Source organism: Simochromis diagramma, unplaced genomic scaffold (assembly GCF_900408965.1).
Source record: "Simochromis diagramma unplaced genomic scaffold, fSimDia1.1 OVJJ01000510.1, whole genome shotgun sequence".
Classification (NCBI taxonomy): domain Eukaryota; kingdom Metazoa; phylum Chordata; class Actinopteri; order Cichliformes; family Cichlidae; genus Simochromis; species Simochromis diagramma.
The window spans coordinates 1,663,910-1,691,373 of record NW_024387326.1 but is presented as its reverse complement, the minus strand read 5'-3'; the positions used below and the strand labels follow the sequence as shown (position 1 = coordinate 1,691,373).

The following is a 27,464-nucleotide window of genomic DNA, read 5'->3' as shown; positions in this document are numbered from 1 at the left end:
TTTATTTATTACAGTTCTTTGTAAGATGGAGGCTTCAGTTCACCACCTTATCTGTAATTTCATCAGAACCCTCCCTAAGCAATTTATATAGGCCATGTGGTTATTCCTATATATCTGTCTCTTTCTGTTTTTCCCTGAAGCAGAGGCGGCGCTGACAGGTTATTATAATGGATGCCTACAGTTTATGTATATTATAGCTGTAGATACAGGTAAGCTCGTATTTTGTTATCGTCATGCACAGTTTGGACAATGTGACATAAAAATAGGAAAGCAAAAGCCAACTTATAGATAATTCAAACTTATAGTGTTGCACAGTGTAAGTCAGAAACTAACCTGGAACACAGTGACAATGGCCCAGAGCAGACTGTCAAAGTTCTTTCGGTCAGGGATGGTGTCTCCATTCTCTGTGCGAAAACTAAATTTACACCCAAAAAGATGCATGCCCAGTATACTGCAGAGAAAAAGGAAATGCAGACATATTCATTTGGATGTTTGCATTAATACTCATCAATATTCCATCACTAGAAAGTAGCCTGAAGAGAGACAGGTGGGTAAAATGTTAAATCTGTTTAGCCCCTACCTAAAAGTGAAGATGAAAAGCATGAGAAGCATGCAGAAGGTGGCCACATTGTCCATTGTCTTCATCAGCACTACGAGTTGTCTCCTCAGAGCGGGTAGGAAGCGAACCAGCTTCAGAACTCGTAGCAGACGAAACGTTCGCAGGACTGACAGCCCACCGTCTGCTTGGCCAATTATCTCCCACACACTGAGAACAACCCACAACAAAGTATTAAAATACTGGACAACTTCAGTCAATTTGTTTGTGAAAAAACACATAAACAAAGCAAAACAAGAGGACAAACCTCCACCAAGGCAGCTCACTTTCCAGGCAGTACTAAAGGTGGCCAGATCGATCCAAATATCCATAGTATCGATACCAATGGTGGTACTGATATCAGGTCGATATTAACAACATAGGATCGATAGTTTATGTCTATTCCCCAAATTGATGATTCATCTCATAAATCATGACACTTTAAAAATTACTTTACTTAGTTACTTTAAAAATCATATATTTCTTCAAAAATATATATACATTTACACTTATTCAGGAACATTGCTCATGTATTTAAACAGTTATAACCTGTTACTGTAATGTACATAACAAACTCATAATAAAATAATGAGACATTTAGAATCTCCATATATAGTTAATAATATATAGTTACATCATTAACTATAAATAGAGCTATAAGACTTATTTATTATTATTATTATTTATTATCACTTTGACATTCAAATCAATCTATTGACCTTGAAGGAGAGGTCAAAGGTGAAATGTGACATATTTTATTTCATTTTATTCTAATATGTTATTTTCTATATGTTAAACTAAATACCTTATCTATAAGAATTATGTCAATTTTCAACCACTAAATCATTATGTTTACTTTGAAGTTTTAAGCCAAATTTGAATCGACTGTTAATATGATTCCACTCTACAACCCTACAACGTTTTATTGAAATTCATCTAAAAGTTGTTGAGCTAACATGTTTGCAGGCACAATGATGACACGCATGCACACACTACCAAAAACACGACATCCTTGACAGAGGTAATTACATGTGTGTTTTAAAGTGGCTCACCAGTAGTAACAGGATTACCTGTAGTGATTAGAAAGCTAATTCTATTTCAAAAGCAAAAGTAACAGAACATCACAGTTTGAAAGGCCCAAAGCTAAATGAGAGCCACACTGCAAACCTTAACTGACAGAGTAAGGAGTCTGCTGAGGCAGCAAGTGACGTGTGTTCCCTTATGACTGTGACAATCTTACCAACAGAAGAGATGCTACAGCACTGAACCTGACAACTGAAACCTCAAGTTGGTGAGAAATTAGGCACACGCTATACCTCCAACTGTTACTTGTCTGCTACTGATTGCTTTGGTCTCTCTGCACTTTCTTCTCTACGTGGAGACAAAACAGCACGGATAAATACTACCTGATGATAACAATGATGCTGTCAAAGATGTTGTATGGGTTCCTGATGTATCCAAACAAGCCAAAAGCCAGCAGCATGAAACCCATCTCCAGGACAAACATGCTGGTGAAAACGATGTTGCTGATCTCTAACACATCAGTCAGTTCCTCGGGCTGGATGGAGCAAAAGAAAGAGAATGCAAAAGAAAAGAAGAGGGGGGAGGAGGGCATGGGAGATAAAGCAGGAAGGAAAACAAAAGAATGAAGAAGCAAGATAGTTAGTAAGTCCACTGTATTACCTCCAAGCCTTTCTCCAAGTCTTTGTGCCATGAGCTGAGACATTATCAGTCAACATCAGAGCTGCAGCCAGGCCCTATCAATCAATATAGGGCCAACACCAATCTATAACTGCTAATCTACTTCACTTACCACATTACACTCAGTGATCCAGCAAAGATTTAACCGAGGCCCTCTTGTAAAACGTCAAATCTTGTATTAAAAATTCTGCATTTTTGCGCTTCAGTAAATTTTCTGGTGCCACATCCTGAGTTCATACACTGCTTCTCATCAGGACAAACCAACTAAAGCATTGCAAGTCTGTTGTTTGTCTGCGAGTCTGCTGGAGAACCATTGTTACATTATTACAAATCCATTGTAATAGCGCGTATGTGAATGTGGACTTTCAACATTGCACCTCAGTCTCACATCATTCTCCTGCACGAACATTAAATGCTCTTAAAAAATAGCCCTTCAACCACCAGCCTTTTTATTACATTTCGTTTTACTTGCTCTTTTAAAGTATCAAGAGTCTTTGCTAACAAGCATTGTGCAGTCCCAAAATTCACACGTAATGAATATTTATGATCCCCACATGACTGAAACCATAAATTCTCTCTACTCTCCCTCACAGTTTGTGAAACTCTTTAGCTTGTGATAGATTTTAGTTCTCATGCCACAGAAGGAAGACTTATTAACACCACTTGTGACTCTCTGCATATGTGGGAGTCAACAAGCAGTAGACCCAAACCCCCAGGCCCATAACAGATAGACCATATTTATGAGTATCACTGACAACGCTAATATACATACACTGTATTGCCAAAAGTATTCGCTCATCTGGCTTCACATGCATAGGAACTTTAGTGATATCCCATTCTTAATCCACAGAGTTTAATATGATGTCAGCTCACACGTTGCAGCTATATGAGCTTCAGCTCTTCTAGAAAGGCTGTGTGTTTACGAGAATTTTTGACAATTCTTCCAAAAGTGGACTTGTGAGATCAGACACTGATAAGGCCTGGCTTGCAGTCTCCTCTAATTCATCCTAAAAGCGTTCTATCAGGTTGAGATCAGGCCAGTCAACTTCCTCCACACCAAACTCACTCATCCATGTCCTCATGGACCTTGGTTTCTGCACTGCTGTTCACAAAAAGTTGGGAGCATGAAATTGTCCAAAAAGTTCTTGGTATGCTGAAGAATTTAGAGTTTCTTTCACTGGATCTAAGGGGCTGAGCCCAACTACTGGCAAACAACCCCACACAACTTTACACTTGGCACAATGCAGTCAGACATGTGCCGTTACCCTGGCAACTGTCAAACCCAGACTCGTCTGTCAGATTGCCAGATGGAGAAGTGTGATTCATCAATTAAGGAGCACATCTCCACTGCTCTAGAGTCCACTGGCGGCGTGCTTCCAACGCTTTGCATTGTGTTTGGTGATGTAAGACTTGGATGCAGCTGCTCGGCCATGTAAACCCATCCCATAAAGCTCTCGACAAACTGTTCTTGAGCTCATCTGAACGCCACATGAAGTTTAGCGGTATGTAGCAAGTGATTGGTACACCTGAATTTGTTGATGTGGATGGGTGAGTGAATACTTTTGGCAACATAGTGTACTTCTTTGCTGACCTTAACAACTGCCGAAAAATGTATGTATGGTACATCTCTGTCAATATCATGCGTACCCACTGATAGTACTTGTGTTATACAGTGCTAGATTGACAGTAGTTTAAATGCTTGCTGCTAAAGCTGTTATAATTGTAAGCCCATTATCAATATGAATTGTGTTTAGTAATGTGGAGTAAGAACAGGGTTGTGTAACAAATTAACATTGTGAGTTAACTCGGACATTCAGGGAGCTTTAAAAACAACACCAGCATGGGGGGGGAGGCACAGTAGTAATGTCAAGGGACTCAAATATAACTGCTGGTGTCTTGTGTGGTGAGAGAAAGAATATAAGTTGTTGTTTTTTTTCAAAGACAGAACATCCCACGAAAAGCCTAAAATAAATTCAATAAAACTTCAAAAGAGCTGTCAGGAAGCGTTTGTCTTGGGCAAACATAGTACTAGACACATGTATTATTGTTTAACACTGGACTTAATGGCATTTTCAGTACCTCAGTGGCCCTCCGTCTTTACACTGGAGAAGTGAAAAAGAATTTTGCAGATGATTCTTATTCAGTCTGTGTACCACTTTACAGCATGTTGAAAAAGGACAGCGCACTATGTTTGACATGGTAGAATAAAATTAATGAAAACAACTCCAGGGTATAGAGCTGTGGGTGCCGCTACAGCTAACCTGGTTGAGTGGGATACCTGCACGCCCAAGGCTACACAACGGGGCCTGGGTTTGAGTTCACGCAACAGCAAAAGCTACATATGCTACTCCTTTCACCTTCAAAGAAAAGCATTTTTAAGTTGTTGGGCAAATGAAAAACAAAACTGGACTGGAAAAGCTGAAAAAAGCACTTTTCTTCATATTAATAACGACAGTGAAGGTGCCTTTGAGTCGTCAGCCTCATGCAACAATCGACTCTGCATTGCTGCGATCATTTGAAACTGAGAGGTTTAACAATTATAACAAGCTCTTAAGCGTATATCAATTTGTTTTATGGTCCCAATCGAGCACTCTGGACTATTGCTTTAGATGCCGTTTTCTACTTCCACCCCTACATTTGACCAACGCGGTGATCAATCAAAATGAAATACTCTCAGTACCCACAAGGAGGCATTTCGAGTGTAGAATTTTGAACACAGCTCTGCATATGACCTTGCCCTTAGGAACAAGAGGACAAAAAGCAAAACAGAGACTTGCACACCTCACACCGTACAAAGCAGTGTACAGAAAAAAACACTGATTATCGTAATACCAGCCCTGTAAAAATCTAAGCCTAATCATGTGGACTCAGTTACGCAGTGTACCTTAACATCTACTATGTATTTAATTTTACACGGTGAACCCGTGAATGTTAATCAGGGACAGGATTAATACAACTGTAACATACATGAACGTTTAATGCACATAAAAAAATCTTTCACATGTGAACCAAAGTCACCAGAAACCTGTTATTTCTTATGAGAATTAAGTAGGTACTTTTAAAATTGCACAAATTGCATTTGTTGTTGTCAAACCACCTTTGATTAAGTAACAAGAGACACAGTTTTTATGTTGCAATCAAGGCCCGCTAATTTGTAATTTAATTTGTAATGAAATTTGTGAGGTTAAAGATAAGCTCAGCACCTCATCTGATGGGTGCCACGCTCCATGTGTGAAAACTATGCGCACGTCAGTTTACACCTCGATTTTACGTTTGGCCTATTTCTAAAATGAAATCTAAATGCAGCCAAAACAAGCATTGATCGCCTCCCTTGTTCTCTTTTCCTCTCTCTTTGTGTCTCTACACACATACAAAGTCTGCACTATGCCTCCCACATTTATACACCTCTCCGCGCGCACGCAGCTACACTCATAGTCTCAAAAAGTTGGCGAGGTGTAACATATGTGGGATGATGACTACCGAAGGGAGGAGGAACTCGTATTTAACACTTCGCTTCATGTGTATGTGTGTGCTTGAGTGTGTGTATGTGTGTGTCATTGCCCTAAAAAGGCCATGGTTCTTCTAGTCGCTCCTTATGTTTATGCCACTAAGATAGAAACACACTCACATGTGTGCACACACACGCACACACATCCCCCTGGAGAGGGAGACATGGAGACAGAGAGAGAGAGGAAAGAAGGGAATGATCTTTGTTCATGCACCAGAATCTCTTCTTTGAATTTGTAGCCATTTCCAGACCTGCTGGGAAGTGAAACAGCTCTTATGTGTAAATGTGAAATATCATTACATAAATGTGTCCGTGTGACACCGGAGAAGGGAAAGAGCAATGGTATTATTTAATGTAAAACTTTCCAGATGTTGGCCACATAGGATAAAGTCGAAACTGTGAGTCTGGAGTGTGTGAAAGGGCCGGGACGTGTAATTTATGTGTGAGAAAGAGGAAGCGAGTGGGTGCTACTCCTTCCACCCCCCTCCTTCCCTTTATTTCCTTCAGCCCCTCAGCCCTCTTCACTCTGCCTCCATCTCTAACTCTCGTTTCCTCTCATTCAGACTCCCAGACTGAACGAGCCATAAAAAGGCATTTGTTTAAACACACTTGCTACCCGTTTTCACTAAACTCCTGTCACCAGTAGTCCTCTTAGCTTTAAACCACTGATTTGTGTCATATTCCCAGAAAAGCGAAATCCGCCCGACACCCTATCCCCTGTGTCTTACCTGCTCGTGGTACTCTATTCCCATGCTGAGAGTATTCACAAGAATAGCGATCATGATCCCGCGGTTGAAGTATTTACTTTCCACAATCCTCTTTAGTTTTTCCCTGAGGTCCCTCCAGGCACGAACCACTCCATTTTCGTATTCAACAACCCCACGGCGTCTGCTCCGACCCCTCACTCCTCTCACATCGGCCCCCTGGATACAAGATTTTGGATACAATAAGTCAAAACAACAACAAGGACGTCTTATGCTTTTTAATCACTGTAGTTTTAGGCACTATGCAAAATAATCCACAAATACAACACTGTGTTAGGTTTGAAGACTAAAAGATTGCATTTATTTATTTATATACCACGTAGAGCAGGGCGATATGGCCAAAAATATTTATCACGATATATATTTGAAAATTTGCGATAACGATATAACTGACGATATAATTGATGCAAGACAAAATACAACTCCACAATATTACTAGCGCAAAAAAGACAACCTTCCATTTATTATCACTTAAACAAGAAGCTGGTTTTTATGTACATTAAAGCTTTATAAAAATGTAACAGTGCAAATGCAAATTCCTTGCTGAAAGTTTGACCAAAAGGCATTTCCAGTAGAAATGGGCTGACATATCCTGAGCATAACCATGTATAATATCCACTGAAGTTAAAAATAGGTGCTTTGCAACATTAAACTGCAGTGTGCAGTACGCATTTTTCGGACCATAAGGTGCACAGGATTATAAGGCACATTAAGTGAAACAAAGCAGTCAGATAAATCAAACTTTATTAAACTCATTCTTCTTGCTTCCTCCACTTCTGTACCATTGATTCATTAATGTTGAATTCTCTGGCAGCTGCTCTATTCCCATGTTGTTGCAGTATATTAATGACTAACCTCGTATTGTGGATGGATTATCTCAGTTGTTCTCCTGACTGAAGTTTGGTCCGTTTACAGCATCCTGCCATGCGATTGCATTTGTCTCTAACTATCAGGAACCTTAACGTTAACTTTTATAAGTGGAAAAGTGTTAGTGTTCGTCCTCCAGCTTCACTGTTTATGTTATGCTAACATAGCTGTGTCGCTAGCAAGCACGTAGCACATCATTATATACCAGCTAGCCCAACTTCAGTAACCCTACGAACGTCACTGCTGTTTAGTTTCCTGTCTTCATTTATGTTGGAAGTGATAGCAGAGCTGTACGTTTTAATTTTTTCAGAAATCTCTCAGTCAGAACATGCAATATCATGCTTAGGTAACTAGCGAAACTAGCGAGCTAACTTCCGCTAGCTTCCTGCTAACTTCTAACTCCGTTAAATGTAATAACTTTTGTTTTCATGGATGCCTGGAAGTTAAACTTTATAGTTACACCTGGTAAAGCAGCAATGCTGATCGTTTTATTAAAGATGAAAGAATTTAGACAGTTTTTAACTCTCAGTGATGCTGCAGTGTTGTTTGACCTGAAGGATACAGAGTTTAGGACCCAGATTACTCCCAGATTTAAGAGCATCTTAGTCCGACAAATACGACAATAACAACGGCCGCTTGCATGTTCTGCAAAAAAATGTGCTTTGTTGTGTATCTGACGGACAAACACCAAACCAGTTCCACATCACTGAAGTTGCACCATTTTTACAAACCAATTCTGGTTCATCTGTTTCACTCAACAATCGGCCATGTGCGTATGAAAATAAAGGCACTGCGCATGCGCGTTTCCTATCGTTGCCTAACATTATACCGGTATTACCGTGAACGGTACAATATGGCCCAGCCCTAATACCACGCTCATCATCATTATATGTCTAATCAACACTTGTGAATTAATCATCAAGGTTTAAAATCATCATTAGTCCACAACCATCCATTCTGACCTGAGGGAAGTCGTGTAGTCCATCTGCCTCTCCCTTGCCTCCCTCTAGGTCTCCCAGTTCCAGCTCCAAGGTCTCCAGGCTGCTGGCACACAAAGGGCAGCTAAGTAGCTCCAAGAGAAGAGGGCTGGGCACCATACCCGCCAGCTGGTAGAGCAGCCGCTGGCGACCTGAAAGGAAGAACGGGTGATGATGGTCAGACATTGCTGAAGGAGTTTCTATAACTGTCCTATGTGTTTATCTTTAATGAGCAAACATGTTTTGGTTTGGTAATTTTTTTTTACAAATTATATTAAATTAATATCTACTTCCCAGTATATTGGTATTGATATTTATAACAGCTATTAATTTAACATTTTTAAAGTAAAAAAAAAAGGCCACAAGAGAAACACCCTTCAAGCACGATATGAATGCTGCCATTGTACAGTCTGTCCACCAGAGGGCGCTCAGCTCCCCAGTTTACAACATGTTTTGAACACCGCAAACAAACAGCTAATCCAAGTTTAGTCTTATCGAGTGTAAGTGCGTAAATAAGAACAACACACATTTTTTTAATGAAATCTTTTTATATTTGTGTGTCTGGAAGAAAAGAAAATATTGGCCAATATATCAGCTTTTTAATATCACCAAGTATCAGCATCAGTCCTATTTCGGTCCGACTCTAACATTATATATTCTATATCCTGCTGTAAATCAAGTAAATCAATGTAAATAAATCAAGTTTTTAAATGTAAATATAAAAATAAACTTTCTTAAACTTACATATTTGAAGCAGGGATCATCTGTAAGTAGGTATGGTGATTTTATTAGACAATTTAAGAAATCAATGTAAGTTAGGCTCTAATTTGCATCTTTACTACTAAAGCACATCATCTATTTCGACATTAGCTTTGATTTCCGTTTGATCCAAGTGTATTCTTTATCAAAACTATAAATAATAGAAAAGATAAAAGACCTGAAGTCCCCATTAGCAAAGTAGGACCAACTCTATGTAGTATAAAGCACCGGGAATCATTGGCAAGTCCTTTACTGCAAAGCACTTGCTGGTGCTTGTTAAGCTTACTGTTGTAAAAGTGGAACAGTTGGAGGGGAGTAAAAATTAGTGCTTCTACATGTTTATGTGGTCGACTTTTTTATAAGGACAACATAAAGAGACAAAGAGACGGTGAAACCTTGTGGTATAACGACACAGCTCGAAGACATTAACATAAGTGAAATTTTGCATTTTGTGCTGAAGGGCCGTCCTTTTCAGCACGCGGCCAGCACACATTAAGTTTCCGCAGTGAGTACTGCAAGCTCGCCCACAGTTTGAGATCTCGGCTGCCTCGTCTCACCTTCTGTTCTCTGACTGGAGCCTTTTAAAATCAGTACAGAGGAACTGCAGAGCAAAGCACGGCTGAAAACTAACACAGGCAAAGCTTGACTTCTGAAAACGTCAGCTCTTCAAAAGCAGCTTTAACAGCACATAAAGTTGTTTACAACACTGTCTATACCCCGAGCGATTAAAAAAGGTTTGCGTGTGCTCTCATTGTATTTTATTGTCATTTATAATCTTAAACACTTCTCCAGTTCTTGACATACTCACAAATTACCTTCGCAAATTCCATCAGGGTACAAAACCCTTGTCCGGGGAAAATTTTGTTTAAACTGATCCCATCGTATAAGGATATTCAATAAGGCTACAATTACAGTGAAATCAGAGGGCTACAGAGCTGAAAATATTCCCAAGAACATGGTCCTCCAAAAGTGAAGAGGAACCAAAAACATGATTCACACTCTAAAGCCATACCTTATAAGGTTTAGCAGATAGTGAGTTACCTAACAGTGCTGAAAGCAAACAGAACACATCCCCCTCCAAATGAGTAAATATGTGATCTTTACTACAGAGTACAATTTAGGGTGATATTTTTTTAAGCATTGCACTCACTCTCCAAAAGGATTCAGGCTGCTTAACATCAGTTTCTCGTGCTTACTGTTAGTCTCACCCTTTAATGACACAACAGAAATGTCTTTCATACCATTTCTGCGCAGCTCCTGTCTTTCTGCTCTCTGTTATTTTCTCGGTATCCCCGAATCCAGCCCTCCTTTATGTGTCCTCCCCCAGCTCTCTTCTCTTTCTTTTTATTGCTCTAATTTATTTTTCTCTTGGCGGCCTTCTTTCAGCTTCTCAATGCGGACCTTAAATCTTTCATACTTTATGAATACATTAATAAACTCCATATTTTCTTCCTTCCTCAGCCACTTGTTTTCAGAATACCATAACACACCTGCATTCCTGTTTACATTCCTTAACACTGCATACTTTTCCTCCTTTAACTGTTCCCCCCACACACTGTGTTGATTCAGTCAGTCCTGCCCCTTTATCCACTTCTCTGCGCTGATGACTTTAACACTTGAGACATGGATTTCCTGTCAGGGCTCGAAGTGCTTCTTGAGACACATGCACACACACACCGCAGAAGCAGCCACGGGCTATTTCAGGTCAAGCTTGGGATGAGGACGCAGGGTAAAAGAAAGAGCACTGAATGAAAGTGAGTGTGATGACAAAACTATAATGGAGCCCGAGGGAATTGTAAAGCGTCGCAAAGAGAATGTGAAGGAGACTTAAAGGACGGTGGAAGACAAATAGCGAAAGAAAAGCTTTATTTTTTCACCTTTTATCTTTGTTAGATATTTGGTTGTGGTTTAAACACTCTAAAAGTGGCAGCTTCCTTTAGCTGACTCACCTCTGATCTTTCTGACCAGAAAAACAATGGTGAGCAGTAAAGTGTGGTATTCCCATAGACGCAGATTCAACATCCATATTTTTCTGGATTCTACAATTTTGAGATCCACCCATGTGTCTGTGTGCAGTGATTGTTTTCTTACTGTGCTGTCCCATGAGCTGGTAAAGCTTGGTCAGTGTCTCGGCGTGCTCAGAAGCCGGGTGGTTCGGCGGATGCTCCAGACAAGAACCGCACTGCTTTGAGTGAGGGGGTGGCGTCTTGCTGCTATAGCTGCACACAAAAGACGGCAGAATGGTGGGATAGTTCATCCCCCCGTTCAGTCGCCCGAGTAATGAGCCCACGCGCTGGGTGACAGTGGTCGAGTTATCGTTGTTTCCATTTGCACTTCCCCTCCGAACGGTAAGCGACTTCATCTCCAGTTCCTCCCCGACTTTGACTTCTCTGTCCACGTGCTCTGTGGTTGCCACGCTGACGGTGTGCTGCCCGCCATTGCTGAGACGACAGTGCTGATGCTGATGGTGTTGTAAAAGGTTATGGATTGGCCTCAACCACAATGCGTTACCTGGGCCTGACCCTCCGCAGCCCCTGCTGGAACCGTGGCCATGCCCATTACCGCCACCATTACTGCCTCCACTGCTGCCATTAGGATTCACCTTTTTACGACGTTTACTGTTCAGAAAAAAAGAGACATGAATAATAGTTAAGGGTGGCTAGTAATAAATAGTAATATTTATTCAAGATAGATTTTTGTTTATTTGTGTTTGCATCAGAATGCATTTCTAATATATTTCTGGCAGGCACAATGTAATTCTGTGAGGTGCACGGTTGGCAAATCCCGCAAAATGATTGCAAATTAACAACAAAACATAAAAGGGATGGAGAGAATTAATATATTGGGTAGTGGAAAAATAACACTGGTTGTTTTAATTATTTATTTATTTATTGCCAGGGGAGAGTTGTTGAGTGAAGATCTTATCGTGTTTTTTGCTAATTTACTGATCTCAACTTCTGAAAGCAATTAACTAGATAACGAGAATTAAAAGTGTGTACTAATAGAGCCATATTAGGTGAGCCTGTCACATAGCCTGGCAAGTCGTTAGGGAACAATGAATTTCATGACCATTTGGCAAGTGGTTAGTGGCAGTAGGTGAGAAATCAAGTGCAAAAGCCTCAGTCACATGGGCCTAGATGCCACTGAGTGACCAACTGGCCAACATAGGGTGGATAAAATAGGTACTCCCTAAACATTTGGCAAATGGTTGCTGGAGGTCACTGGGAGTTGTTATGTGGAACTGGTCTCAAGAGTTATATGGTGATCCACCAAAAGATTCCTTGTTACTGTTTACCACAGCTCAGATAGTAGGTATTGAGTGCTTACAGACAAGTCAGTCTTCCATGCGAACTACGGGCGACCGCAGGAACCTACTAGCAACCAAAACAACTGTAAGGAGGTTTTTTTATTAGAGTATCCTCTTTGTAACTGACAGCCAGCAACCCTCAGTAACCAGTCACTAATGCAGTTTTCCATAGGTTGCCATGAGGTCTCAGACCAGTCTGGGGTGCTAATAGTGCAACTTATGTTATTCTAGCACCGTGCTAAAAAGCACCATGTGATGGTTTCTCTCTTTTTTTGCATTGTGTTGGATTCGAGATTCTTTTCATCTTACCAAAGTTACTTGGCATTTTTAAGGTTGATGTTGAGGGCTTTAGAACAAATTGTCCATTACATTTACCAATACATTTTTGAGCTATCATCTCCACCCTAAGTAACAAAGTCCAAGTTGCTGGTTTTTTTTGCTAACATCACCACACAACACATTTATTGCTACGTCATTAGACATTCCCAGACATATTCTACAGAATTAAAAACAAAAAACAAAAAAAAACAACCTGTAACGTACCTGTGCCAGCCAGAGTATATCCTCTGGAGCCTGCGTGTAAACTTGCGGTAAAGATGGCTAATGTAGCGTAGCATCTCTTCATAGCACGAGCCCGGCTCGCTGTAACTGGCAAGTGTGGAGTCGTTTGACATGTAACGAGCACGCTGCTCCCGCATCAGTGCATTCTCCCTTTGCTTTGTCTCGGAGAATTGGGTGGCAATGACCACGAGGCACAAGTTGATCATGAAGAAAGAGCCCACCTGTTTGAAAAGGGAAAGGTAAAGAAAGTGCAAAGAGCCTCCTAAACCACAACAACACCTAAAATGATATAGTGTGTTTAACTGAGTCAAAGCCTGCTCCATAAAAGTGTTGATTTAGGGTCATAAAAGTATTTCACCTTTAATTCTGTATAAAGAATCAAGACAGTGTTTACTTTATAAATATTTGACTCACTGTTGACTTTATGCCTCCTTACGGTGTAAAAAATATAAGGAGCATTATTAGAGCTTATTCATTATTTGAGATGCTACCTGCTTGGTCAAACACTGTAAACACAAAACTGAAAAGTTTTTTAGTTACTTAGAAATAATTAAATTTAAATGATCCTCCAATGAGTTGGCTTTGTCCTTACTATAACTTTGAAATGTCAACTCAATAATGAAATGTATGCTAAATATGTCATTAGTGTGTGGTACTAAAAGATGAATTGCAAATTAGATGAGCACTTTCTCCACCTGGTTATTAATTCCTCATTTCGTATTGAAAGTACTTAAGCACAGTCAGTCTGAAAACTAAATCCAGTGTCTGTTTTTAGTTGACCAGGTCAATTAAAAATCCCAAACCAGGGAAAATTGTCTATAGACAGCTGTCTCTTCAAGGCTCTAGCAAAACAAGAGAATATAAAGAGAAGTTAAACAAAAATAATAATAATGAGGTACTTACAATAATGAGCAGTATAAAATATATAAAATTATAGAAGGAGTGAGCATCCATGACATAGTACATGATGTCTACCCATCCTTCCAGTGTGATGACCTGGTGATAGAGGACAAAAAGACAGAGAGTGGGAGCCTTTTAGTTTCAATAAAAAGCAAACATTCCTTTATAGCTTTGCCCATTACTTTTTCTTCAAAAACGGCATAGACACCCACACATGTACACCAATACCCAGAGACACATACGTACTCCAGTATACAGCAATCAGATTTCCATTTATGTTTTTAATGGCTATTCCTCTAAAGAAAGTCTGCAGTGTCCCTAAAACATGTTATAAAGGATGTGTGTGTTGTGTGTGAGTGCTAGTGCAAAAGAATCAAACAATTCTCTCATGTAGCCACTATGCTAATGAGCATTTGAGATTCTGAGACTTGAAAACGGTGGCTCAGTTCAGCCAAGCTGATAATACAATCACACCTCAACATTTACACCTCAGCGGAGCCTGAAACACCACTGCAAAAACTGACGGAGCATGCAGATTAGCAGGAATGTATGTACATTAGGCTCAGATGCCAGCACATACCTCTGTGTGAATGGAAAATTGTGAACAAACATACCAAAAACAGACACCACACATGCGTAAAATCCACCTACACACAAACAGGGAGACATGCACACACAAGCACCCAGAGGAGACTACTCTGCTCTCTAATGCAGAAGATCAACCAAGGAGTTCATATGTGTCAACAGTAAACGTATGCTAAACAAACCATACATAGGTACAAAACATTTAGCCAAGAACATCTATGCAGGTCTTGTAAACTGTACATTTAACACCTGATTACCTCATTCACTTAACTAACCAAGAATTTAAATGTCAGCTCTAAAGGCACATATTTTGTAATCAGTTCCTGATTAATTCACCACAGGATTCATAATTCATTATGGACGTGGACAAATTTAAATACAAATCTTGGGCTGTGTTAAGCCATTTTGCGAAAGGCAACTGTAGTATATATGTGAAGGAGCGATATTATGACACCGTGTAGCTGAGAGAGAACACAGAAGTAAACAGATTATCCAGTGGCTTCCAGGCCAAGCTCCTCATCTACTGACTCATCTTTAAAATCCGACAGTACCCAGTGCTGTAATTCATCTAAATGGCTTGCACATGCAGCACACAGCACGCTCTCTGCTGTCACCTGTGAGGGGCTTCACCCTCGCTCTTATTTTTTTGTTTAACAGACCACTTTTGGGTCCCTCCATCCCAAATAACCCTCCTCAGAATCAGATGGTTTGTTTGTACAATATCTTTAGCGTACCTAATGAATCCATACAAAATTGAACTCCACTCTAATCTACTTGTTTAAAGGAGAAAGGAAACTGTTTTCAAGGATGCGAATGTTCACATTTTGGACTGAAAAGACAGATGATTTAAGAGAAAAACAAAGGAGGCCTTCGACGTCCACTGTGAACCAGTAATAAGTACTCACTACTCATCACCTGGATATACATCTATACCACCAGCAGGTGTAAAATATTCAAATCTGCATGTTAGTGTGGGGAAAAACGTGGATTTGTAGCCACACTCTGTGAGTTTATGAGACATGTACACAACATTTAGCTAGATAAAAAGCTAATCTCACTTAAGACTCAAAGTGCTGCTTATTAAACCAACCTAAAAGTGAAGAAAAATCCACAAAAATTTCTTAACCCGCCCATTGTGAGCTGAGACCACACATATGTGGGAACAGAGTAAACCTGTGAGTACCAAAGAGGGATTAGTAGTCTGTTATTAGTCCATATGTCTCTGTGTGTCTTCAGCGTTTGAGCTTTTCAAAGTAATGCGAAGGTAAGACTCGTGTTGAGAAAGTCAAGTTGTGCAATTCAAAGCGCATTAGACACACAGACAGATCTACAGTATCAGCGAAACCAGCACATATCTACTAGAAGGGCTGAAATTCATATCACAACAGTACAGTACAGCACAAAGGGTGTGATAGGGGAAAGCCTGTCATGGTCTTCTGGGGAGTCGGAACCAGCAAGATGGGAAAAGAGGAATACACTTTCAGAAACTGGCATGTGGAAATGAAGAGGCTTTAAGGTCATGATACATACCCACTGATAGCTTAAGAGGACTTTCTACCAGGGTTAATTTCAAATTTCTACTATTTTAAGACAAAAGATAAGAAACATGACTATGTTGGAAAGCTGGATATTTTTGTTAGAAGGCTATCTTTCTACTTCAGTTTCTTACTAGACTGACTTTTCAATATCGCTCATGTTTCAATGTTGTAAATATTAGAAATGCAACAAACAGAAACATAGACGTGATATTGTGAGCTTGCAAAAATACAATTACCTGGTTTCTCAATGCCACTTCACTGTATTTAAACTCTATTCCAGATCAAGGAGACACAGAATAAGCCTGATTTACTCTTAAAGTAGTAAATAGCAGTGAAGACAGTGATGTCACCTTTTGGTTTCAGAAATCCATCGTCATCTTGGTTGCAAAAAAACCCACTGGCTGTCAAACCGCATGCTCACTGGCTAATGTCTTGTGATTAACAACATGTTTTAATCAAAGGCAATGTTTTCTTTTTCTGCCATATTCCATAAACTAAGACATTGCAACAACATGAGTTGTCATTTTCAGTGTTGCTCCTGGACAAACACTATTATATCGCATGCACTGCCTATGGTCGGGGTCTGAAAAGGAAAGCCAATGGGGAAGTGCCTCAAACCTGAATACTCTTTAATGGCTTCACTAACCAATGGCTGAAAAAGCCACACCTACCCTCTTTTTTTATGATGCAAATTGGACATCTCTGATTTGTGGGTTAAGAAGATAGAGTAACATCAGCCTTCATTTATTTATATGATTCATTTTAAGCCAGTATTAGTGTGAAATTGTTTGAAACGCCTGCGTGCAGGCAGGAAAAGGACCCAAAGTGCAGACTCCGGAGACAGACGTGAACTCAAAAAACAGCTTTAATGCTGAACTCAAAAGGGTAACAAAACTGAGAATACAAAATAAGCTTAGACAGCACAGCACAGCACAGCACAGCACAGCACAGCACAGCACAGCACAGCACAGCACAGCACAGCACAGCACAGCAAGATGAGGGTGGATAAGAGTAGATCATGACACGGACACAGAGAAACACAGGGCTTAAATACACAGAGGGAGCAATCAGGGAATGAGAAACAGGAGGGAAACACAGCTGGGGCAACTCAGAGACAAAGACAACTAACAAGACAAAGGAAGCACATTAACATAAGACACAGACTTTCAAAGTAAAACAGGAAACATAACACATAGACGCGGACTTGACAAGGGGATACAGCTGACAGGGGAGACAGAGCAACTAGAGAACACAGAGACATAAACCATAAGACAGAACTCTAACAAAGAAACCAAAAAACTAGAAATGATAAATAATATAATAAACTCAAAACTCTGGGTCAACGACCCAGGCATCCTAGCAGAAATGTCATTAAGCTGAAGATTTTCATTTATATTATGTCAGTGTTAGGGGATGAAATGAAACCCTGAGACAGTCAGGTGAGAGTAAACAGTTACTGTGTTCGGTAGTATGTGATATTTTCTAGTTTGAGGTTACTCTATATGGATAAAATGCCCAGTCCAAATATTGTCTTCGGTGATTTAACAAACAACAAAACTGAAAACCAAAACTTCCAAAACTATGGCAAACAGCAAATACTGGTTTCTGGGTTTTACCTTCTGCAAACAAATCTGCACATTTGTCCCCGCTTACCTGGAATATGGCTATCCAAGCATAGCCGATATTGTCAAAGTTGACAGCTCCCCTGTGAGGGTTGAGCTCCCCTGGGCGGCAGTCGTTGTAGTACTGATACCAGTTAACACAGAAGTTACCGCTGGCAACACTCCTAAAACTCAGGTCAGAAGCCGGCAATGTGCATTCGAGCCCGTCTTGAGAGTAGGGTGGCACATCTTTGCAACGCCGCATCCCGTTTTCGCGTGGAGCCGAGCAGATAAACGGGCTGTCTTCACCTTCCTCAGACATGTAATAAGGATTTAAAGACATGTTGTACATTCTGGATTAAAAAAAGAAAAAGAATAACACAAATATCACTGCGAGCACACGCATGTGGGCAAACATAAATACCCCACAAATTACAGTCAGTGTTCTCTTCTTCCAAAACATCTCAGTCAGAGATTTCCACTCTAATCAGCAAATCATCTCAACAATATGGTAATAGGATTGATGAACTCTCTGTCTTATAATTGCTTAGTGGCTTAAAAATCAAATCATGACTGCAGCCAATACGTCGTGTTATAAACCTCAACACGAATGACTGATGATTTCGAGGAGGCTTCTTCTCAGTTATTTCTGGTTTGCTTCTCTTGTTTTGGGGGATCTATAGAGATAATATAGGAAGTTTGTATTTCCTGTAAATAATCTTTAAAAAAGCTCTAGCTGCTCCAGTCAGAGCCGAATAAGTGATAAAAAAAGATTGATGGTTGGGTGGCTCGCTCTCTATGGCCTCTAAAAAATTTGTCTATCCACTCCACCTATGTGGGGAGAAAAGATCAACCCCTTTAACAGCCTTTCTGCTCTAGTGTTCAGCATTTGAAAGATACGGTAAATAGAAAACCTGTTATTATACCATATTCATGTTTTTATTCGTACAAGTTGTCATTACACTTTGAATGCTTCACTTACAAAAACAACATGGCCCTTACTTTATGACAAGATTTTTTTTTATTGGTATCCATGGTGACAGCTGTTTCCTATTCGTGGTAGAGAGTGCTGAGTGCATCCCACAGATTACCTATTTTATTTATACTCCTCCCTTTAAATTGGAGAGCTCTCCACAACAGTTACTGCGTGAAGGGATATTTATGCCCAACTAACACGGAAGGCTTTAGCAACCGTGCACTGCTTTATTTTCACACCATTCCCATAATTCCTGTCATCTTTTTTTCCCGTTGTGGTGTGTTTGCCTAATGCTGCCGAGGCAAAAATCATGTTCCTTATTTCCCATAGGCTTTAAAAAAGCCAAAAGCTTCAGTGTCATGAGAAAGTGTTTGCCCCTTACCCATTTCTTACTTTTTTGCATATTTGTCACATCTGTATGCTTCAGATCACCTAAATAATTTTTAAATTAGGCAAACATAACCTGAGTAAATAAAAAATGCAGTTTTTAAATGAGGAGCATTTGTTAAGGGGAAAAAAGCTATCATAACCCACCTTTCCCTTTGGGAAAAAAATCATTGGCCTCCCTTAAAATAACTTCATGGATACTCCCAGACTTGATAAATTATGAAATCACTGAAACAGAACCTGTCTGACAAAATGAAGAAGACTAAAAGACCTCAAAACACACCATACCACCATCTAAAGAAACAGCCGAGAAAGTTACTGACATCCGTCAGTCTGGAAAGGGTTAAAAAGCCATTTTAAAGGCTTTGGGACTCCACTAGCCATAAATTTTGAAAACATGGAACAGTGATTCCAAGAGCACATCAGCAACTCATCCAGGAGGTCACAAAAGAATATTGAAAGAAAAATAAGACATCAGAAAGCAGGGCAAACACTTCTCCACGGCACTGCATATGATAAGAAATGCCTGCAACACTCACTAAAATAGGAAATAAAGGAAAAAAATCAATTGAAATTGTGGAGACGCTTAGTGCAAGAGTTTGTGCATGTTCATGTGTTATTTCAGAGGGCAGTGATTCATTTTGCCCTGGAAGTCAGATAGATTTGTTCTCTGAAAGGAATCACAGCATCTTTTATATTAAGTATTAAGCTGTGGTTTTCTATCGGTCTTTCTTATCTACTCAAAGAAACATTAACTCTGGGACAATTTGTGCCATTACATCAAAAGCACAATTAGTTCATGCCTCTTTTGGCGTTGTGAGGATGTGGCTACTGAAGCAACTTTTATTATTTTTCTCTTGCATAAAATCACTCCCCACGGCTAAAATGATGACTGAGCTCGATTTTGGCTGTTTGTGTGTGTGTACTTGATTTTGAGGGAGTAAGCTTGTCTGCTGTTTTTGTATCCGATCTTGTTATATCACAAGATGAGAAAAGCTAAATGTGAAAAAATAGGTTCATCGAGTATTCCCACAATGCATGCTGCATAGAAGGGAAATGCAGCGTTTTCCTCTCCCGTCTTTGGTAACAGAGCGAACACTGTGTTCTCTCTCGGCTGTGGGTCTGTCAGTGCTGACTCGTTTTCTGTCTCACATCGACAGAAGCTGTATCTTTTCTTGGTTTCAGGTCAGTACCTATGGTCTGCCATTTCCTACAATCTGGACTGAGCAAGAAAACTTTTACACATATTCAGGAATTTTATGGTGCAGTGGTTTAAACATTTGCCTACCAAGCAAAAGATTCCTGGTTCACTCCCGGGAGGAGGTAGTGATCCATTGGATGTTACATCAGGAAGTCTATCCGGTGTAAAAATCTGCTTAATCAAATATGTAGCGCTACCAGCTGTCGCGATCCCGTGTGAATAAGGGAGCAGTCGAAAGTAGCTTTATCACTTCACTCCACAAAGTTAAAAGTGTCTCCTGAATTAATCTCCTCTTGCGCTGATAAGTTCTAGGTCTTTTTGGAGATGATTTTCAATGATCATAGGTGCTAATTTAAATTCTTTCTATTGAGGGACACAGCATGTTTCTAGAATGCCTATATTTTTAGCCACATTATCTACAAAGATGGGGTATTTTTATTTCTTTGTCTCAGAGTACAGAAACCAGCACATTGACCTGTTCTTATTGATACAGCATTGCTCCACTTCTCTGCATTGTGCATACTCTAACAAGCTGGAAGTTCTACATTTTCACTACTGCTAACTGTCACTCCAGATGACAACAGAAATTATGACAGGACTAAAAAGGGAGGAAGCTAAAATATCATATTTGTCAAGCAATTTGTAGCTTTACAGACCGAGATTGTACCTTTCACTCTAGAGCCTGATCGATTTATCAGTGGGCTGATATTAGTGATCGATATTAGGTATTTGCTGATGTATCGGTAGCAACTTTTATAACGACTGATAAAAGACAATTAAAAAAGTACAGAATAGAGAGGAGAAACACCCTTCAACCATATCTGGACTGTTGGATTGCATAGTTTGTCCACCAGAGGGCACTCTACAACACAGCGCCACAAATACAACCGAACGGCCATAAACGAGCAAATAAATTACTACAAATGACAAATATACAGGAAATCTGTTTATATTCCATGTTCCTGAAAGAAAAATATATCGCTCGATATATTGAGTTTTACATCCCTAAACACTGGTATTGGTATGATCATTCAGGCTCTCGTTCACTCATCCCTTTTTTGTCAGTTTTCAAGGAAAATAATTTTGAATTGGATCCCAGTTTCACCAAAATGTATCGTTCAAAAAAATCAAATGCAGCTTTGACATAAAAGATCAAGAGATTCCTATCCTACATCACAAGGCGGAATTCCTTACGCTTCGATGTCCTCTCCCAGGAAGCAGCGATTGCGCAGCAGTCCCTCCCACAGCTGGACTCCCACAATGCCGAAGATGAAGAAGACAAAGAAGCAGAGGAGCAGAACATTTCCCAGCATAGGCAGAGTGTCTAACAGCAGTGTCACCAAGATCCTCATACCTACACAGTGGGATACAAACAACAAAGATGTGTGACTAATAGCACTCGACATTCATGACAGACATAATATAAAACCCATCCGAGCTAGCCTTTTACTTTTACCTTGACGACCTCTATTAGTCTTACGTTTTTGGATCCAACAACTTCATCCTCGCACATGTTATAATTACAACAGATGACAATACTGAAAGTGACAGATTGACATCATTTCATCCTCTGGGATTTGAACTCGCAGCTTCCTTGTGGCTACTATTATCTAACCACGTGCATTCAGCATCCATCTCCCATGTCAGATGTGCTTAGCGTCAGCAGCATCAGGGATCCAGTCCCCGAGGTCCTCACAATGTCCCCTGTCTCCTCCTCCACATATCACAGCTTTGTCACATTGATCACATGTGCAGTGCTATGATATTATTATTCTTTCTGTGGCACAGAGTTGCCAGTTTTTACCTTTGCAGTGATAATTAAATTTAAATCTTCATCCTGAGACCAAACTGTCTGTGCTGTGCAACAGCGTGAGAAAACTCTACCTGTAGCCATTATCATCATCAGTGGAAAACAAACAAATGTCTTGTTTGCCAGTTTTACAGTTATCAGAATGGGCCTAAGAATTAAGATAATAGTATTCCTATTAAATCTGTGCCAGAAGCTAAAGAAACATTTTATTGTCAATGCAGTTATTATTGAAACGTGTAAAATGTCACTATCCTTTCTTTTACTCTTCTTATTATTAAATATACATAAAAGAAATCATATATGAATGAGTCACATTTAGATAAAAGCTGTCATTACATTGCTAATTGTAGTCATTCATCAGCTAAGGTTATCCATCTTGTTGAATCCCTGTTGCCTCACTTTAGTAATCTTCTACCTTTCATTTTAATGTCACTGAATTAATTTCTCTGAGTGACAGGTTTAAAATGGTATTTGGTATATTTGGTATGGCCACCTTTATTTTTACCAACAGTCTGAGGCAAACTTTCTTGTAATGTCTATATGTAGTTTTCAGGAATAGTTCTCCGGGCTTCTTGAATGACATCCAAAGCTCTTCTTTGGATGTTGGCTGCCTCGTGTTTACTGTTGTCAAATGTGCATTTATCCCTCCTGGGAGAAGAAACAAACCCCTTTGGGAATGTGTCAGGAAGGGCATTAGGCAACAAAATGTGCTAAATCACATGTGTGGAGCCACCTCCTGTGGCAACCCCTTGTGAATTAGGGAGCAGCTGAAAGTAGCTACTCTATAAGACCTGCTGCCACTGATTTTCAGTCCAGTTCTTGTGTACTTTTGCATAACACAACCTTCTCTCCCTGTTTCCCTTCCCTGAGATATAGACCATTTCCGATGAGGCCTCAGTGAACAGTAGATGGATCAGATAAAGGCCAGATGCATCCTTGTCCAGCTTTCAGGGCATAAATTTCAGATACTGATCATTTGCTATAAATAAGTTCTTTGAGCCTGCCACTTCTTTTGTCCTCTACTTGTCAAACTTATTAAGAACTCACTGCACACCATGTTAAGTTATTCCAGCTCAGCTAATAGCTCTTTGGGAATCATGTTGTTGGTGCAAAAAAATAAGTTTATGCCTGCCAAACTGTTTTACCTTTTGGGATTTTTTATAAATGCAATAAAAATAAAATGGCAACAAATTATTTGTTCTAGTAACAAAACGGCTACAATTTAAAATTGGTTATGTGCTAGGTTTGCTGAGTTATGCTACAATGCATTACTGTTTCATGCCTTCAGTTAAGGGTCTTTTTTATACTACTTTTACTTGAATTTTTCATAGGTCAGCGTTTAGTGGCTTAACAAAAAAACAAAAAAACCCGCATCCCAGTAAAAAAGGTTTGGGTAAAAGAACTGGACTGAAAATGAGTGATAAAGGAGCCAATTTCAAAAGAAAAACTTAAACTGCCCTTCAGAAATTATGGGGGAAACTATTACTCAAGACCAAGGAAGTCTGGTTTCTTGGAATCCTTGGAATCAAAATATAAAAAATACAAAAATTGTATTTTTAAAAGCCAGAACTACTGTCACCCACAACAGTTTCCGCTGTCAAGTTGTGATGACAAAAGACTGGCTTGAACCACCAGAGAAATCACCCATGTTTCTAAAGATGCCCTTGGAGATTTCGTTATCATTGCTGTCAGCTTGTGCTTTTCATTCATGGGCATTCACTTACCTTTTTTTTATTTGCTCATAACAAGAAACTGACCTAGTAAGAAACTGAGGAAGGCTAGTGCTTTTCTAAACCCAGTCATGCAGTCAAAACTAGACAGATGGCTGAAGAATTTGCGATTATTTCACACAGGGTAAATGTAATTGTTTCCAGCACCATAACAGGCTTGCGCTAACGCATTCACTTGACGGTAAAAGTATGTGACCGTGCACAAGGCAGTTGGCAGAGATTTTGCAAAAGCCCCCTGCACGTATCAACCTTGAGAACATGAAATAATCAGAGTGCGGTGCTCACTGTTTCTAAGCTACAGCACAAAAGACACAGTTAACATTTGTAGTTCAATGAATATTTCCCATCCTCTTAGGCAGAAAGAAAAACAGAAAGACAGACTGATTAGAGGAAAACCTCTGTTAGACTTATCTACCTGGCTCGTTCTTACAGACACTATATTTATGGTGAGAGAAAAAAAGAAAAACAGAAGAGGCCCAGTGTTGTGTGTACCTGTGAGCATATGAACATCGCCTTTCAGGTATATTTGTGTCTTGGGGCAAGAAAACTCAAGATCACTGACCTTGAATTTCTATCTCTAAGCTAGCTGGGTCTTCACTGACATTCTCTCCTTCCGTCCTCTCTCTACCTGCCTCCATCTACCAACCCACCTTTAGGGAGCAACTGAACACTTGTTGCAGTAATAATAAGTTTTATTTCACCTTGTGCACAGCTTTAAGTTTTTCCCAGAACTACTGTTAGCTTGGTGATAATGTTAATGTGTTGACCCACTGTGTCTTCCATGCTATGTGACAGTGTATGAGTTAGCAGCAGTGCAGCCCCCAGTATCACTCATGAATGTGAGGTCATCATCATTTAAATTCCCCAAAGAAAACTTAAACACACACAACTCAAGTATCATATGCAGAAATGTCTATAAAGTGACGTAGGTGGGGATCTGTTACCACAAATGACTGCATCAGCATGGCATGGGATGGACGCAATCAGCCTGTAGCACTGCTGAGGCGTTAATGAAGCCCAGGCTGCTTTGATAGCAGCCTTTGGCTCGCCTGTAGTTTTGGATCTGCGCTTCTTATCTTCCTCTTGACAAAACCCACAGATTCTCTGTGGGGTGCAGGTCAGGTGAGTTGGCTGGCCAGTCAAAAACAGTAATAACCTGTCAGGAAACCATTTGGTAGTAGTTTTGGCGCTGTGGGCAGGTGCTAGGTCTTGCTGGAAAAGGAAATCTGCATCTCCATAAAGCTTGTGACAGCACAAAGTGGTTTAAAATCTCCTGGTAAACAGCTGGGTTGAATTTGGAACTGAGTAAATACAGTGGACCAACCACCACCATATGGTTGGGTGTGCTAAATTAAGCCAAGAGACATGGATATTTCACTTTATGTGCAATAAATCTATAATATACATGAAAATGAGAAAAAAACAACCTTACATAAATACATATATATTTAAAGGCTACCAATACTGGCAGCTGAGTCCGGAAAAAGACCTTGGCTCCTTGCCTAATGTATGCTGGTTAATAACCTTGTAAGATGTTATGACACCATTGTGTAGTGATCCCCTTTAGCTGTAGATTCATGGTTATTTCTGTCACAGAGCTTTTAGGAAATTGACAATCTATGTGCAAGATCCCGCTGGCTGGCACAAAGTGAGATGAAAACCAAAGTCTTGATCATCGGTCAATTTACCACGCAGTGCTGAGAATAAACACAGCAAAACACTGCTCTGTCTTCCCTAGTTCAAAGTGAGTAACACCAGGCAGATAGAAATATACAGCTTCACATTAATCATTGGGGAAATGCTGTAAAAACCCTGCATATATGGGAAAATATGAGCCAAACCACAACTAAGAAACTGGCATACTTGGTACTCTGTTGATAGCCCGCAGTGGCCTGAGTACTCGGACGGTACGGATAGCTGACAGACTGGCATTGTGGCCATCCAGGGAATACTCCAACATCCTGAAGACATGGTCGCAGAGAGAGAGAGAGAGAGAGAGAGGTGGAGAAGGTTTTACTTCATAGACGTTATAAAAACGAAATGGTGACCACACACACACACATTTATGTCTACACAAAACAGCAACAACAAGAAAATGAAATGAAACACTAATAATCTAATAAAGGTTGTAATTGAAGCGACCCACATAATTACTGTGCATTTGCCATTTAATTGCATGAAGTCAGAAGCACTTTTTCTTCTGTATAGTCTGTGATACAGCATGCAAACATAATGAGTGTGACAACGAGCAGACAGAAGGCTATAATGATGGTCCTAAACATGTTTACATTTTTCTCTGCAATTATGTGGAGAATGTGCCTCATAACAGACTGGCTAACGAATAATAGAGAAACATTGCTCCAACTGACAGACAAGCTGACAGAAACTTACATAGATATATATTTTATTGCATATGTTGAACATTATATTGCTTCAGTATTTATTTCTGCATCCCTATTTGTTCCTACCCTTCATTAATGCGACATAAATCTTATGCATATGTAGGTGGAGCAAAACTAAAGTTTATTTAAATAGTTATTCAATGTAAAATAAGCACAAGGGAAGTGTGCGCCAAAGTCATGGGATCAGTCGCCATGGATTTCAAATTGGGCGTGGTGAACCACCGAATGACCTACAACTTGAATGTGTGAGGTGTAAAGAGCCCTATTTGTATAGTATAGGAGGAAGAAATAAAGTGCTTTTTCTTTTTTCTTTTATTCTAAGCAGACTGTTAATATTTAAGCTGCTGGTGATAGAGATAATTGAGCAATCAGAGGAGATGAGCAAAAGGCACAGTGGGATACCAACCCTGCCATGACAATGACAAAGTCAAGCTGATTCCACTTGTCATCAAAGTAACACTTGGAGCCAAAAATTCCCAGGGCCACCATCTTGATAACCATTTCCACCGCAAAGAAAGCGAAGATGCAGTCATCCAACACCTGGTCACAAAGGATAAAGTGACAAGAACACAGACAAAAATAAGCTTTGACAACAATAAAAAGAAGAGGAAGTGGAATCCTTGCAAAGTGAACGATCCTTTTTAAGTCTTCTTATCAAAACAGTCGCGTTCTGAACCAAGAAAAGTGGAAATGCTAGAGGAGGTTTTCTGACAAAGACTGCTTTTATCAGTTAGTTAGTTTTATCCCAGCAGGGAATAACTCGGGCGTACCATGTTTATGGTTGTGTCTCAATTAATTAGACATTTTACAGCAAAAAGAATGTCTCTCTTTGAATATAATGAGAAGATCTCAGTGTGTCAGGAATCAGCATCGCACTACAGTGAAAGCTTATAGAAATAAATGAGTGTGAAAAGAGGAAAATGAATAATTAACTTTTTTCATGAGTGTTTTTATGCATTGTGGTTGCATATGTGTAATAATTTAAAACACTGATTGAGGTAGCTTAGTTAAAATAAAAGTAAAAAATATGGTTCTTGTCTTTGTAGTGAATGGTGCTTCTGTTGAAAAAGCTCTTGAACATGTCAGTAAGTTAATCAACAACCAATCAGCTGCTGACATTACTGCATACTGTGTAGCAGGCCCAGCTGACAGTGTGGGAGTGCAGCACTTACCTGTAAGATGCGACACCACTCTGACTGGCAGTTAACGTCCTCACAGGGCCGATACATCCCCAGAGTCACACAGTTGAGCAGGATCACCAACATGGACACGTGCTCAAACCACGTGCAAGAGCA

At 39.8% G+C, this 27,464-nt stretch overlaps 1 protein-coding gene across 4 annotated transcripts in view; it reads right to left on the bottom strand.

Annotated features, from left to right (window-relative positions):
* cacna1ha (calcium channel, voltage-dependent, T type, alpha 1H subunit a) overlaps positions 1-27,464 on the bottom strand; it is a 130,708-nt gene that overhangs the window by 37,986 nt on the left and 65,258 nt on the right. For all 4 annotated transcript variants that reach the window (XM_040005922.1, XM_040005923.1, XM_040005924.1 and 1 more), the window contains exons 3-15: positions 27,342-27,453; positions 26,576-26,709; positions 25,631-25,728; positions 21,422-21,581; positions 17,716-18,016; positions 13,943-14,035; positions 13,022-13,260; positions 11,263-11,789; positions 8,398-8,564; positions 6,533-6,727; positions 2,002-2,153; positions 581-766; positions 334-451 (exon numbers count right to left, since the gene is read on the bottom strand). In XM_040005922.1, coding sequence (XP_039861856.1) covers positions 334-451; positions 581-766; positions 2,002-2,153; positions 6,533-6,727; positions 8,398-8,564; positions 11,263-11,789; positions 13,022-13,260; positions 13,943-14,035; positions 17,716-18,016; positions 21,422-21,581; positions 25,631-25,728; positions 26,576-26,709; positions 27,342-27,453 — 2,482 coding nt within the window. The remainder of the gene's footprint in view (positions 1-333; positions 452-580; positions 767-2,001; positions 2,154-6,532; positions 6,728-8,397; positions 8,565-11,262; positions 11,790-13,021; positions 13,261-13,942; positions 14,036-17,715; positions 18,017-21,421; positions 21,582-25,630; positions 25,729-26,575; positions 26,710-27,341; positions 27,454-27,464) is intronic.